This window comes from Fringilla coelebs (assembly GCF_963513975.1).
Source record: "Fringilla coelebs genome assembly, chromosome: 2".
NCBI lineage: Eukaryota > Metazoa > Chordata > Aves > Passeriformes > Fringillidae > Fringilla > Fringilla coelebs.
The window spans coordinates 24,363,430-24,380,325 of record NC_140029.1 but is presented as its reverse complement, the minus strand read 5'-3'; the positions used below and the strand labels follow the sequence as shown (position 1 = coordinate 24,380,325).

At 34.3% G+C, this 16,896-nt stretch overlaps 1 protein-coding gene across 1 annotated transcript in view; it reads right to left on the bottom strand.

Moving 5' to 3' along the window:
* Positions 1–16,896, bottom strand: part of MYO16 (myosin XVI) — a gene marked incomplete at both ends in the record, with an annotated part of 272,441 nt that overhangs the window by 78,319 nt on the left and 177,226 nt on the right. The window contains 4 exon segments of the mRNA XM_084226992.1: positions 1,438–1,613; positions 4,240–4,315; positions 12,804–13,004; positions 13,577–13,729. Coding sequence (XP_084083118.1) covers positions 1,438–1,613; positions 4,240–4,315; positions 12,804–13,004; positions 13,577–13,729 — 606 coding nt within the window.

Sequence of the window (16,896 nt, the reverse complement as noted above, 5' to 3'; positions counted from 1 at the left end):
TGAATTTCTTCCCACCTTCCAACTAATGCCTAAAGGTTTACAGCATTCTCACTGAATTTGAAATTTCTGACTTCAGATATCATGCTTCTGAAAGGAATTGAATGTACCCTGTCCCTCAAGAGAGTAACTAAAGGTCAAAAGCAATTCTGGACATGTCAAAACCAGCATAATTTCAGAGATCCCAACTGCGCAGTGTTTTGCCCTGGTTTTTAACTCAGATATGCTTTTCATACTTCGTCCCATGTATGGGAGTAGGATCTTTTTCACATCCTCAGGAAGCTTCCTCTAGGAACCTGTTACTACAGTGGAAAGGCACCTACAGGCACCTTGTAAGGTCTCAGCTGTTTGCTAAATATAGCCTTAAGCCAACGCCATTCACTTCAATTTAAGTTTTTTCACTGATATTACTGACAAGAACAGTAGTCAGGAATTATGCTGTTATCAGCAGGGGGACTAAAAGGAAAGTCCCATTGCTAAAGCCTTCCACAATGACACATGAGTGCAGGCTCCGTAATCCCATGACAGAATCAATTTTATGCAGCCTTAAACCAAAAATAGAGTTGTAAGATTCAAGAAGCCTGGTGAGGCAGCTGATGTATTGTGAGAAGTGCGTGCTTCTTTTCTAGAAGGATAAATTCCAAAGCTCTGTCATGAATTAACTCACTAAATCACATTATGTCTTTTCAAGAGAGATGTTCCATGTGACATGAACAATTAATTTTCTGATAATCTTCAAAGTTTCTCTCCTGTTCCTCTTTTTTTGCTTCTGTTTATGGTTTGTGCACGGTGTTTGTTTGGGTTTTTCTTTTAACTTTTTTGTCTGACTTAGCAGGAAAAGAAGTGAGTTTAGAAATGAAGTATATTTGATTTGATTTAAAATTGACTGGGAAAATTTACTATAAGACACCATTTAAAATAACAATGGTGGCTAAAATTTACATTTGATCTTCATATGAAACCACTCAAAACTGTTTAGCAAACCAGAAATCTTCTCATGTTGACATAATAAGAACACTAAGAGCTTATTTTTACACTTCCTATGTCTTAATTTACTCAAATATTCACCATAAAGCCTTTCAAGGAGGAAAAATGAAGAAGTGTTCCTATACAACCAAAAATTAGTAGGAGTGGATTGACTGCTAGTAAGCCTTGGAACTAGGCAATCCTGGAATGATTCAGACTTGAAGGACCTCATTATCTTGTTTGACCTTCTGCTCAAAGAGCCCAAGAAAGAGATTTCTGAACCGGAATTATTAGTGTTCATAAATTAGAACCTTTTCTCACTTTTGCTGCTTTAGTGTTGGTACTAAGTACTAAATTATTTTAATAACGTAATGACTACAGAGAAGGAAGCAGAGAACAAGATGATTTCAGAAATGACAAAATAACAGAAAAATCTTCAAGGAGCCAAGAGTGGAAAGAATCCTAAATTCTTACCTTGCTGAGTTCGATATACTTCTTTGCTTCTCCACTTGCACAGGTTACAGATGTTTTTTTACTGAGCAAAGCTGCTTTACACCCTTTGATTTTAAGGGAATGATATGGAGGAACAAGGGATCCAGTTTGTGTCAGTTTGGACTGGAACAATTGATTGATGACCACATTTTCACTAGCTGGAAATAAAAAAAGAGAAAGAAATGCATGAAGATAAAATATAAGTTAGAAAATTATATTTATGGTATTTGTCAGTAAAAAGACACACAATAGGAGAGAATTAAATAAGTAAACCTAAAACAAATGGAAAAATAAAAAAATGAGCATTATCAAAGTTATCAAAGAAAATTCAATGTCTGAAAATAGTAACACTATTTTTAATATATTCAGGTCCTGTGCTGAACCAATAGAGGGCATAAACCAAACCCCTTCAGACTGATCTGTCTAAACTTAATTACTTATGGGATCATCACCTCTGAATTTTGTTCCATTACAGATTCCCAGTTTATCCATCTATTAAAGCAATGTAAGAGATGAGTTCTGCACAATTTCCTGAGATGTAGTATTTAGAAACAATCAAGGCACTTGACAGAAATAAATTATACACACTCATTGCACTGAATAATATACGCACAAAACATGAGCAGGGATTTAAAAAAAAGACAATGCAAAGAACAGAACTGTAGAAAATTTGGTGTCTCTATATCAAGATCACACTTAAAAACATTTACAGAAAAAAGACAATGGCATACAGATACATTATTACTTGTACATATGCTTCCAGGAGGTGCTTTTAAACAAAAAAAAAATCTGAATTTTAAGACAGATAGTATACTTTCTCCTAATTTCAGTCTAATTATCCTTTATGGATTTATGGCCACAGGGTTTTTAAAATGAACATGATAATTACATGCTGCTTATACTGCCACAGCACCAATAAGTGTTAAGAACTCATTGTGTGTGATACATCTTTAACCATGCTGAATTCTGGTTTTTTTTTTTTTTTTAAGAACTAGAAAATTGGCATTATGATCACACACATCATATGAATAAACAAAAACCACAGAAAGATGAATGGGATAAGCATCATAAATAATAGCTGAGCAGGTAAAAATCTTCAGTTTGCTCTTCAATGAATGGTTACAGGTTTCTCACCATATGATAAATGCAATAGATTCATTTCTCTTTTTCTGTGGAGATTCCTTACTTAACAAGAACATTAAATTTATGAAGAAGATATGGAAACTGATAGTGGAAATTATTTCAGCATAATCAGTGGGCATCAATATGCTTAAAATGCAATAAGTAGGAAAGGCATAGAAATGATGTCTTTCAAATTAAAACAGATACATCCTATGCCAAAAGTCTCTTCTGATACTTTTCAGGCAGGTATGTTCCACATTCCTACACATATATACAAATTACTTTAATGTTATTATAGTTAAAAGTTTTGATTGAGGAAATGAAATTTAATGAAAATCAAAGGAAGCATGCACCTAATTTATACATTACACAGCTTATGAAACTGACTCTAAAGGAAATATGTCACTGAAAATCAACAGGTTTTAAGCCTAAGTCACTTAAAAAAGAAGGCACTTAGCTCTTAAATGACTTACATGTTTTAAAATATTCTCGCAGAATTTATTATTATTATTATTATTATTATTATTATTATTATTATTATTATTATTACTCCTCAGTTGTATATATACTCACCCTCATCATATTAAACTTTTTATAGCCAATCTCATCCTCCATTCTTGCTTTTTAACAGTTGCAGAGCTGATTACACAAAACAGCAATGAAAGTGCAAAAAGGGACTATGTGAGAGAATGGAAGAATGCTCTCTCATAGATCATACTGGAAATTGTCATACCTGCTCTTTGGCAGATTATCATATACATTCCAAGCTGTGAAACTTTAATATCTCTAAAACTACAATCAATAGTCAAGAGAATTTCTTTCATTTCTTTCATCATTTGGAATGTACACTTTTTGCATCTAAAATGCATCAATTATTTTACTAAGGTGCTTGGCTAATTTTACAGTAAAATTGCTAAAATGAAATAAATTTTAACACGAGGCCTCTATTTCTAAGGAAAGAAATATAAATATATAATATATTAAGTGAAAAACCATATAGTGGTTGGAGAGATGACAAATGACACCTCAGAGCAACACTGACATTTCCCTGAGGAAAATGCTTTGTTTTTTTCCTCTCCAGAAAGGGGAAATGATAGAGGTTTTCATTAATCCAATTATGAATAATTAATTATGATTAATTAATTAATTATTTGGTTGCATTATTATTATTAGGCATAATTATGCAACATGCACAATGAAAGGCATTTAATTTTGCATTTCAATGGACATTTATATCTATTCATGGAAAAACATAAGAACGCCCACAAGTAACTGCTTTTAGAAAGGTACTCAAGCAGTGGAGTACATCCCACTGCTGCCTCTATGATTTTGGGAGCCCAATATCCTTCCCCTATTTTCTGTTTAATTTTTGCTGTAGTTCATACTTTTTGTCTTCTGTAAGTCATTCTCACTGATCGTATTATACCTTCTTTGTGTTTACATCACATGATAAAGATGCTCTATGTTCATGAATCTAAAAGCTTTTTAAATTAGAGCAAATTTCAAACCATACTGTATGTAAATACTTGATAAAGATGGGGTGATTTTTTTTCTACTGCAAATAAAATATATATAAACGTCTCTTAAAACGAACATGAAAATTAAAATCAAGTCATAATATCTTGATTTCTAACAACAGTAACCACAAAAGCATTTACTTACTTTTCATTACAAATATGAGATTTTGTGAAAGGGAATCTTTATTTTTTTCTATCGCACCAGAAATTTCATATGTAACCTATAATAAAACATTGTGACATCATTAGTAATGACCAATACATCTTTTAAAATTTAACAGCAGTAGAAATGAAGCTATTTTTTTTTCACTCAAGAGTTTTTTCACTGACACCAGGTAGTATCTTTTGGCATTTTCTAATCGCCTACAACGCTGACCAGAAGAACTGGTTGTTCAACATTATGTGCCTCTGCAACTATACAAAAATGTGATTGGACTGATTTTACAACATTCCCACACTACAAGGCTTTGAATCAAATATGTACTGTAAAGAAAGACAATGCTTTCCCTGTAGGATGAAGAAGTCACTCCCAGCTCACAGATCTCCTTGTCAATGGGAAACTGTCCCCACTAACCATGACAAAACAATCTGAGTCCAAACTCGCACTCAGGACAAATTCCAACCATTGATGTATCCGTTGGAGGCAAGTTCACTCAACAGGTTATACACAAATCCCATTTACGTTTCCAACAACTATGCCCATGAGGATTTTGGGTCACCTCAGTTGCCTGATGTCGTGATTTCAATATCGATTGTCCCTGCATCTGGCATCGGACTGCAGAAAAATTCTAACATATGTGGTAGACACTCTAAAAATTAAGCAAAAATCTGAGTTCTAGCCAGAGGTGCTGAAGGTACATCAAAAATGAGCAAATACAACCAAATGTCCCTTTTAATACTGAGCCTATCCCTGAAGACACTGTCTAGAAAAGGAGCACTAAGACAAGAAAGCAGTTGTTTTTTTGTTTTTTTTTTTTTTTTAAACTTTGTATGGAGATGGGTGAAAAACTAGTTAGTTTATAGACTTTAGATGTAAGATGCTCTGGCTTGCATAGTAGTAGAATCCAAAGGGAATTTTTAAGTCAAAAAGAAAGAAAATTATAGATTTTAGTATTTGCATGATTAGGCAGGTATTAATGAGAACTTAGAATACAGTTCAGTTTTATTTACCTTGGGACCATGTTTCTATCTAAAGCCTTCTTTAATTTTTTGTATTGAATCTATATCCTAAACCCCTTAGGTGTTTGGGGAAATTTTATCCTTGTACATTTAATAAAGCCATAAATATATAATTAAGATTAGTAACACTAATCTGTTCATTAATTTTCCATGGGGTCATTTGACAATTATGCAATGCTATCTTGCTCACAAAAGAAATTATGTGATTTGGAAGTGTATAATCTGTTAGAGTGCGTAATTGTCAAATTATGTAATTACTATGGCATCTGACATGAACAAGGTATAACAAGAGAATTATGGTTCTTTTCCATGACAGAACCAATGATATGTATTTTCTAATTCCATTTCCTAAGAACATACAGCACAGTTAGAAAACTATTAGAGTTCTTTAAGTATACTATTAAATGCTTTTAGTGTACTCAACATAATTGTTGTGCTATCTTGGTCCATAAAAGGTAATTAACAGAACTTATTTGACAAATCCATAATGCCAGTTCCTAATTGAGTGTCTTGGGCTTTCACTAAATTAGAAGAGAATTAGTATTGGTGGGAAGAGTAGGTAAGTATAGCAGTGGGAGATACTATATCATGATTAACTGCCTAGATTAAAACAGGGAGAAGTTTCAGTATTAATGCTGGTATAATACATCACAAACTTCTGGAACTATATTCATAGGACATATTTAATATAACATAAAATAGATAAAAGTTAGGGAGATTCCCTTCTATGAAGAAATTGCTAACACTCTAAACAATTTCCCCATACACTTGGTAGATTAATTCACTGCCTAAAGACATGAAAACTGACTCAATGAAATGACACTCTAGGGTTCCATAGTCATTGCCAGTCCCACTAAATAGAAAAAGAATAAAAGTCTTCTTCCAGCTGCCAATTTTGTGGATTTAATCTTGCCCTCATCAGAGATGGCAAACTACATGCCACCTATAGCACGTATATTTCTCTCAGTTTTCTTCCATTGTGTTTGTAAAACAAACCTGGCCCAAACTCTGCACTGGCTGTCACTCAAGCACAGTGGATAGTTATTCTGGGGAGAAAAAAGCCTGCAAATATTGTATGCTTTAGACAGGAAATGTGCACTCACATTGGATAATGTGTCCAGTACTATAAAACATACCACTTATTGTCTCTTCTATTTATCACAGCTTGCTTTATCTTGCTTTATATGATGACTTTTTAGGGTAGACAGGGTGCAAATCTCTATGTCTGTGTTAACCAAAGGAAACAAGACCTTTATATAGTATCTGAATAGCTGAAATATTTTTATTTAAAAAAAAATACTATTCTACACTACATTTTATTTCATTATAAGAGATTAAAACAAAATGGAGCTGGATTTGCTTTCCTTCTAAATTTAAGTTCATAAAGGAAGAGAGCTTAACAAAAGTCATAATGGGTATGGCCAAATATTCATCTAGTCCTGAATATTTTGGGAAAACTATTGAGGAGTATTTCCACTCTGCCAGCACCAGTTCCCTTCTCAGCTTTCAGGGCTCTGCCCATGATGGCGCTCTTGTCCTGCAGGCTCTATCTCGCCTCTGTCTTTAGCATCTCTCGAATTGCATTTCCTCCTCAAATCTGTGTTTCCAGATCTCATTAATAAGACTCTGTGTCAAGGAGTTTCACTAATTACTAAGTTTAAAAAAAACCCAAAAAAATTCTAAGTTTATTTGTTTTGAACCTGTTTTCTGCTCATTTAAGTTAGCATAGCTGGTTTTAATATTATAAGAACTACCAGATACAAGCAAGAGCTAAAACATCCAGAAAACAGGAGACTCACCAGATATGCACAGAGCTGACTTTGGGAACTGCATATTCCTCTTATCTTTTTACATATTCTTGCCTCTTTGCTTCCTTAATTATCTTCATGCCAGAAAATAAGAAGACTGTGTACATTTTCTTCTGAACTAAAGTATCCTCTCTCTTAACATCTGACTTGCTTAAGGGATTTTCTCCAAGTTTATTTGGTATTCTAATATACTTTATCAACAGGACCCCCTTTACACAGAGTTTTCATCAATTCCTTAAAATACTCTTTTTTTTTTTCCTAAATAATTTTCATATCTTGTGATAGGCCAAAAAAGCTCATGGTTAATGGCAGATTTGGCAGGAACCCTAAAACAAACTAGGAAAACACCACCTGGAATATTACGAACAATCTGGCTGCATTCCCAATTAAAAATGAAGATTTTATTATTCTAATAGCAAAATGTAGCTAAGAAACTCAGTTTTGCCTGTGTTGTAAAATTTAGATAATAAGAAAATAATTAGTTCATGTAGGAAAGGAGAAATTTTTGAGAACATGTCCAAAGACAGTTTGGTGCACAGGGAGACACTTGTAGTTGCTAATTTTCTGTCAGTACTTAAATGTGAGTGATATGCTTGCATGTACCATTTTGTAAGCATCACTGGGTTTATCAACCTCCCAAAACAAGTCTTGTTAAGCAATGAGTGAGATAAATAATTTTATAGTCTGTCAAGTCTTATTCTAACACTGTGATAGAATAGCATTTTGAAGGAAGGAAGTATTTAGCAACAAAATAGATGGGTGGGGGAAAGCATTTTATCATTTTCTCCAGAAAGTGAAAATCCCAAATCAAGACTACTTAAAGAAAGAAAGAGAGAGAGAAAGGGAGAAAAAGCAAGACTGTCTTGTCTATGTGAAAACCAGAATCTGTGTCAAGCAGCCTTTATATGCCTTGGTACAGTTTAGATTAGATTGATTTGATTGTTGTGTCTGGGGATTCAGCCTGGGGAAAAAATAGTGAAAATGAAAGCATCCTTATTGATTAATCCACCTCCTTTTGTCTTTTGATTTAGAGGTTCAGTTTCAGAGTCTGCCTGGGATATACAAGGCATTTGACAGAAGACTGCCTTGGTGAAGGGGAGCTGACAGCTGAGAGGTATTTTTGATATCCAGGTAGCTGAGAAATGAAAGACATTGATCTGCACTTAAAGGAACATTACATGCACTGGTTTATAGAGCAAAGAGGTTGATCTTTAGGTCTGGTCAGTTTATTACAGTACAGAAAGTCAAAACAGTGGCAAGGCAAACAGCAACAAGGGGCTGATTTAATTTGTAAATTCAAGTGTAATTTAGACAGCAGAAAGCTTAAATTATGATAATGTATTATTTAGATAAGGAGGCAGATACCGTTATGTTAAATACACTATTAGGTAAAGCTGTGTTTCTTGGCACTGTGCTAAGACAATATATTTCTGATTTACTTAGTGATATACTAATTCTTCCACAAAATTTCTTAAAAAAAAGAACTTTGAGTCCTTGAGAAAGTTCAATGATGGAAATGTTATTCTTGAAAAATCATGGCTATTGATATGCCTGACAGTTCAAAGATATAATTAATGTGAAGCCCTTTCTTAAGTGAGGGCCTACAATGTAAATATTAATGTTATCAATAAATGAACCTAGAAATTCAGTACTATAGATCCATAGGATAGTTTCAGCTGGAGGTCAGATGCATAAAATGCTTTGCTACCTCAAGGCAAGCTTGCAAGGTGTCGCGTGTGCCTCCTTCCCCACAGACAGTGTCTGTGAGAAGCATCTCAGGACACCCACAGTCATATCAGGCATCAGAAACAAAGCAATGCCCTAGATGAGCAGAAATTTTCTGGAAGAAATCAGACTGCCAGTATTCAGGTTGTTAAACAACCTCCAGATAAAGCCTTTCACTAGGAGTAATTTTTTTCTTTTAGTCATTAAACCCTTAAATCATTCTCTTCTACCTTCTACCTGAACAAAACAGATAAGCTTTTTGTCTTACAGCACTCAGATACCAAGACATTAAACAGCTCTTAGAAAAGACTCATAATGTGTCAAGGCATTGTAGGATTCTGTTCAGCTGTAAAATTAAAACTAGGAGATAAAGTAAAATACTTGATATGATAAAGTACTGATACTCACAGTGGCCTTTGCTAAGCATGTGTTCATGTGTGTTCACAAGCAATATATCATATTGCCCATGCAGAAAAAGACAGATTTAATCTTGCTCAGGAATAATAGCAAAATTCAAAAGAAATGAGGCAAAATCCATTTTCTCTCTTCCACTGGATCATTCTGTCACATTTGTGTAAAATCATATTCATTCTCAGATTCCACTAAAATATCTGAGCCCTGTGCTGATTTTTTCCATGTGCAGAAGTTAACTTGGGCATATTGTTCCTCTTGCTTCTCTCCAAAACAGACAAGAAAATAAGAAAAAATCCAAGGTTTCTCAGAAGGGTATCATACACACAGACTTCCTTGAAGTATTGATTCAGCCAGAAAATTTCTTTTCCCCCTTACATGTTACTTTTGTTACTTTGAGCCTCCTCTGTGTTCTTTGTCTCAATTCAACATCATGCTTTCTTTCTTTTACTTCTGACCCATTCTGTCTGCTCTTTTTCTCCCAGTACTGCTTTTTCCAGGATAGTTTAAGGCTCATTATGCTTGGATCAATAATATGGCATATTTAATCTTAGGAGAGGTTGCTGAGCATGAAACTTAAGGGAATGTACAATACCTCCCAATTCATGACACAAATTCATGGAAATTCAATTTAAAAAATTGATAGTGGAAGAAAAGATAATTTTTCTACCTGTATCCTGCCACAAAATTTCACCAAATAAGAACATATTAGAGAGGTCTTTAAAACTGCATGGGCACATCTGTATCAGCTGTAATTATCTCAGAATATAAAGCTGGATATAACACTTTTGTGCATGAAACGTCTGTCAATCTCAGTTAAATATACAAAAGCAGGTCTTTTCAGTGAGGAAGTATTTTTAATAACTGCATTTTCCAGTTTAACTGCACTTCTGACTTGCTAAAATAGCTACTGCAAGTGTCTGAGTAAAGAAATGAACTTAATTCATTCTGGACTTTGACCTACAACCATACACTACTGATGAAAAGAAGCCACAGTTATGAGGCTCATAAGTGGCTCATACCAAGGGCAACACAGAATATTAGCTTTTTTTTATTTTTTTACTGACTCAGAGTAGCTCTTTAACACTGGCTGTGCAGTACTTTGTGGTTACAACTGTTACCTAGAGAAATCAGGTGTCTGCCTTCACACAGAGCCTGCTGCATTCAGTGTGACTCCTCCTCCACTGCCAGCCTAGACACATCATCTGAGCATAAGTGATTAACGCTAGAAATGAAGACTTTCATGTTTGATTACCTGTCACAATGTACCGGTCATTCTTTCTCTACCCTCTGGGTCTGATTGATTTCCAGTTACACTCATGTAAATACAGAGAAGCTTTACCAAGTTAAAGGAGCAAAAATCAGTGAAAAGTTGTGGTGAGAACAAAATTAAGGCCCCTTGTTTTAAATTTGGATATCTCTGAAGGCAACAATCAAGGGTAAGCTTGCTTTATACTTAATTTATATTAGACCCATTTAATTGATATCAGACTATATAGTTTGGCAGGTCTCAAAACCTGCCAAACTATATTGATACTTTATATATGAAATTCTTATTTTTGAGTGCCAATAAATCCTGATATACTTAAAAGCCTCATCCTTTAACAATTTTCATAAAGCATATATCACCAATGACCTCTATAAAGAGCTAATAAATGTAGTAATAGTGCAATCTAAAGAACAGCATCAGCAGTTTTAAAATCTGAGTTTTTCATATTCAGGTTCTCAACATATGAAGTCACACTAGTCTCAGAATAAACTCATTTTGTGCCATTTAGTACAGTCACACTATCATCAAAGTTTTATATAAATACATATCATGAAACACTGTTAATTTAAGACTATGATGCTAGATAACAGTCCCACAAGATACCAAAAATGCAAGTGTCTTTAAGGATTTAGCTCCATTACTATTAAAGCTAGCAGAGTTAGGCACTTGCAAAAGAACTTTTCTCTTTTGGCAGGGCTAAGCATTTTACTGTTGTAAGGATGCAAAGAACAACCTGACTGGAATAGTTCCTTGGCCAATGTAAATCAGAGGATCTCCACTGACTTCAAAAGAATGTGTGGATTTACATTTCTTCGAGAGCTGTCTATTTGTTCATGCTTTTAGATTAAATGTCATTACTATTATTAGGAAAAGGTCAAACCAAGTGTCTATGTTATAAAACAAAAAATCTAAACAACCATGCAAGACTAAAACACATGTTAATGAAAAGTGTCCTCTTTACCGCTCACAGTTTAACTTTCAAAACTTGAAATACTGGTATTTACAAATCTTCTGATTGCTTCTTAAGAGAATAAGATAAAAATTTCTTCCATTTTGAAGAAATGTCTTATTATTCTGGTGGTGATTTTAATGTAGATGCCTTGTTGCAGCTGCCATGTCAAGTTTTGGGGCGTGGAACCTTTTTGAGATCTTATGATAAAATTGTATAAGCAGAATGGCATTAAAAAGTACTTGTGTAACAAGTATAAACAAAAGTTTATAAATTAAAGAAGATATCTGAAGTTCATAGTCAGTTCTTTATTCCATCACTTGAAGTCCTAGTAAGTTTCACAAAATCTTGGTTGCACTGTTATCACTGTGTGCCCATATTCCTACTGACAAATCCCAGTAGTGGAGGTATTCAAACCACCTAACTTTGGCAAATAATTTGATTCTAAGTAGAAGGCTTTGTGATGAAAGAAGAACCTACAGGGAGTTATTCAGAGTATTTGGATTAGGAACTTTAGCAGTGCTCAAATAGTCCTTTCCATAATCACCACATTTCTATCATTGGGCAGGAACAAATTTCCTTGCATCAAAACACAACTCCAGACTTTCATCAGCTTCATTCCTAAATGAGGAGCCCCAAAATAGATTTGTCCTGATTTATACCACTGTAAGATTATTAAAAAAAAAAAAAAACAAAAAAACCCCACTATCCCTTTAAACACATATCTAACTTGCTTGCTTTGAATTGTATGTGATTGTAGGGACAATGTGAAAATGAAGTACTGGATAGGAAAGGGTAAGAAGCCTATAAGAACTGATTACACTATTCCTGTGAATACTGCAGGCAAGGGAATAAAAAAAAATATTAATCTAATTTTACAGTCATGCTGAAAGACATTGTAGCATGTTCTGGGGTTTTTGTAAAAAAAAAAAAATATTATGACTACTAACAGAAAAAGGGGGGGGGGTTGTTTTTGATTTTTACCAGATTCATGCTGGTAACCCTGCCAGCAGAGCAGCTACAGGGAACCTGTACTGTTCTGGAACCACATCTGTATGCAAAGTGAAGCCAGCTAGAATGGCACTAAACATCTGTGCTGAGGGATCTGAACCACCTCCTTCTACATTAAATGCTTACAAGGAAGACAAAATGTAGGAGCCAGAACTAGGTAGCCCATATCCTGCATGTTGTGATGTAAGTTACACATCTTATACACTAGATATGGCATTGAGATTCTAAGCTGTCCTGAAAATTTAGCACTTGACAGTGAAATCCTATTTATAGCCAGGAGTTGGAGAAGCCATGTAAAATTTTGTTTTGTTAAGTTTTTTCATTAACTGCATGTAAATGATATTTAAACAACTTACCCTCCCAGCATAATGCATAACAGTGAAGGTAGAGCCCAGATCCTTTGGGGCAAGGTTACCATTTCCATCTTTTGTGGAGGAATAGACTGTATTTGTATCTGATGTATCCAGGTAAGACTGAATGCGTTTAGAAAGACTCTGTTCCACTGACCAAACAGATTGGCTTTCTTCATCCAGCATGGACAAAAATCCTGATGGTTTCTGAAATTAAAAAAAAAAAAAAATCTCATTTTATACAGCAGAAATAGAATTTCAGTTGTTCCTTCTAGAGTAACACAGTAATTTAGTAAACAGAAACATATATCACCTCAAAAAACAGGAAAAATAGAAAAAGATTGAAATATTTTGCTAAATGTTCAAGGCTGGTCCTTCTATAAGAAATGTAGGGAACAGTATTTCTGTTGCCAAAAATGGTCACTATTGACGATCTGTTAGAAACTGATTGTGTTACTTGCTTCTTAGAAGTTGTCCAGAAACTAGCTTCAGGCACTAAAGAAGCTGCCAGGCTCAGGACAGAGCCTCCTCAGCCCTGGGGCAGCACTGTCACTGTGCCTCGACACACAGAGGCTACACGGGAACCAGTAGGGGCAGGGAGAGGCTGCGGCATCTTCCTCAGCCCTGCTCCCTCAGCAAGCCCTGTGAGCCACTGAGCTGTGGCCTCTCTGACCCACAACCTTGCCACAAATTGGAAAATGCAAGCAAAAGTTTGTATCAGCCTAACATGCACAGAGTTTATATAAATATACATGGTTTAAAATGGATCTGGAAACTACCTGGAAGAAAAAATCCAAGACTGCTGTATGGTTACCAGGAGAATACATTGTTTCCATGGCAACTCCCTCTTGTACACATTCTGCTTGCTCTTGTAGGAAAAGCACTTCATTGATGTACTGGTGTATCTTCTCATTGGTCATGTTGACACACAGCTATGGTAAAATGAAGAAAAAATTAATATTAGACTTTTACTGGATAATTCATCGATGTCGGTTTTACTGCGTGTCTAATATAGGATTTGAAGAAATTTCAATCCACAATATGGTATCTCTTGGTAGACCACAAATTTAGGAAGACCCTAGGGAAATTTAGATTTTAACAACCATTATTGTTAAATTGGGAATACACAATTTTCTGCCTGCACAGTTCATTGTGGATTCCACATGAGAGTTATCAAGTATCAGTATTATCAAATACAGTAGATATTTACACTAATTCCATTGAATGAAGAAGGGTAACTCTATCTATTAATTGGTATATTTAATATTCTTCTGCATTTTATATTCAGGAAAGTTACACAAATACAATGTGCTTTTAGAAAACAAAATACCAAAACCCTACATATTTATTTAAGATCCTGAGTCTTTAGTTAGTTCAGTGCTAACAAAGGCAAAACTCTGTTTCCACATACAATGTTACTGAAGTCTACAAGAGTCTCTGAAGAGCTCATTGTGTTTTAACAAAACATAAAGCAGGTAGGGACATTTTGTTAGATGCTGCTCTCCATTTTATACATATTCTAAGAGAAGGTTGGGAAGAAAATGCTGTTCCATAAAAAAGTTCAACATTTGGGGAGATAAATTGTGTAGAAGCTTCTAAAACATTTTCTTTGATTGCTTTATAGGATGTAAAACTAAAGAGTTTCACAGAAACCTGATTTTCAGTTAAAAACAGATGGGAATTGTATCACCTTATTTGTGTGCTTTTGTATTTTATTCAAAGCCCACCTGCTAAAATAAGCAAGCATTTAATAACCTTGTGGAATAAATGTTTAAACTGTTTTTCTTGACATTTATGTGGAAATTTTAGTTGAAAATTTGAAAACCTCCTCCAATGCTACATTAACTATGACTAAGAAATTAAGAAAACAGAAACTCCTAAAAGAGTGTAAGAACACTTCATATGAGGAATGATACAAGGAATGCCTGCATGCATTTTCTTTTCAGTCTAAACTACTCACATATTTCTGTTGGCCAGCCATAAACTATATCTTCCATGAATAAAGTGTGTAAAGCAATTATACCAGCAAGTCATATTAAAAGGTATGAAATATTTAGCTCAATCCTAAAATTACATGGTGTAACATCCAGATGAGGGAACAGAAGCCAAGTAATGTGTAAGAGTTGCCTGAATTTTCCATTAACACCTCCTGTTAGCATAGTCAACTTGTACTTGCTGTACAATAAAATGGACTAGTGTGAAAAACAGCAAGAAGAAATGAGACAAAGCTCATTTTACAATGAAATGTCTATTAACTGTCTTTACTAATGCATGACAGTGCAGACAAAAGACAACCTCACATAAAACCAATATTTCTTTAAAGTGGTATTTATAAACATTCAGATTGTTATCTTATTAACAATAGAAGTATACAACTGACTTCCAGTATCTACTTATTTTATGGAAAAGACAGCTTTTTTAACTCTGTGGAAGGGAAACTGTGCTTTACTGATCACTTCTGGAATTCTAATTACAAAATTTTTCCAGAAGCTTGTTAACATTATTTTATAAGGCATAAAAGCTTACACTTTGCAGAAAATGGTTAAGCCTTAAAATGATGCATGCTGTATATTTCTTTATTTGCAGATGACCTATTTAGAGAACCAGGTCATTCAACTTTACAAAGGTGTATTCTACAATAAGAAAAGCTGTCGAAATTCCTATAAAGTCAAGCTTACTTTTTATCATGAGCCAATCTCTTAAAATGCATTAAAAAAAAAAGTATTTGAGAGCCTGACTGTGCAGCAAAATTATTGAACTACAGAATTTGAGACAAAGGAAAGATTGTCGTAGACACATCTTACGAAGATCTGATAAACAGCATTGGTTTTAAGTAGCAAAATAAAGGAATAGTATTTTATTAAAATATTCATGATGGTAAAGAAAAAAAGAATATTTTAAATTCTACAAACCAGAGTATTATGGCATACACTGGGGTGTTCTTAGCAACATAAACATTGTCACCCAGACAGGCAGACCTGCCACAATGCCACTAAGGCACTGCAGATGAGGGCAGAAAGCAGCTCAAGCACTTGTACAAACTGCAAACTGCCCCAAAGCTTCTCTCCAGAGCAGAGGCTGAGAGAAGCTCTGCAGAACAAGAACCAGGAGATCAGCCAGGGGCTGCTGGAAAGCAGCACATCCTGGTCCGTTCTTTCTCCATTTCAGTGTTTTTTATACAACCTGCTGGGAAAAGGTAATGAAAGGAATGTTTCAAATTAAAAGCTTGGCACAGGTTGGCATACTAGTTAAAGCAGCTGAAATGTAGAAATGGGATGAATATGAACTAAACTAGCTTTGCAAACCCAAATTCTTTTTGCTTCTAGTCTTCTAATTATTACATAGAAAATTATATACTTTCTGTCCAAAGATTTGAAAAGTTCACAGAATCACATTTTTTAAGCATGTATTTAACTGTACTCATGTAAATTAGATTGAAATATAACAATAATTTAAAACAAAAACAAACTACTTAGATAGATTTTTACCTAAACAAATATTTGGGAAATGCCTTTAAGAACTATATTTGCTTTAACTAGCAGCATTACTCAACATTATCTATGGTACTTTTTGTCAATAAACATTGCTAAACTGTTCTTGATATGCATCTTGTGGACTCCATATCATGCCTTCTAAGTAGTTCTCTTTCTACCAATCTTTTTTACATTAGCTCACTATCACATGTCAGTGAAAATAAATACACCATATATTTGTCTGTCTTCTATAAGAAATCCTTTCAGAATATTATTAGAAGAAAAAATATGCTTGTTCAAGTATTTAAAAAAACCAGAAATAAATGAAAAAAAAAACCCAAACAAAAACAACTATAACTTGCAGAACCACCCAAATTTTAGATTTTGGAAAATAACAGAGTGGCATTTAGTAAAAGCAATAAGTATTCATCACATTAGACTAAGTACCCTCCAAATTAAAATTTAGGTAGAATACCAAAACTGTGCTGTGCTCTGAAGACAGAAAAGCACCCATGACTAATGAAATTTTCCTGCTCTTTATTCAACTTTCAGGCTCTTATGCCTGTTTGAAAAAGGCATTACCAAAGAAGGAAATTTGTGGAAAGCAAACTTGGTGACTGTCAATC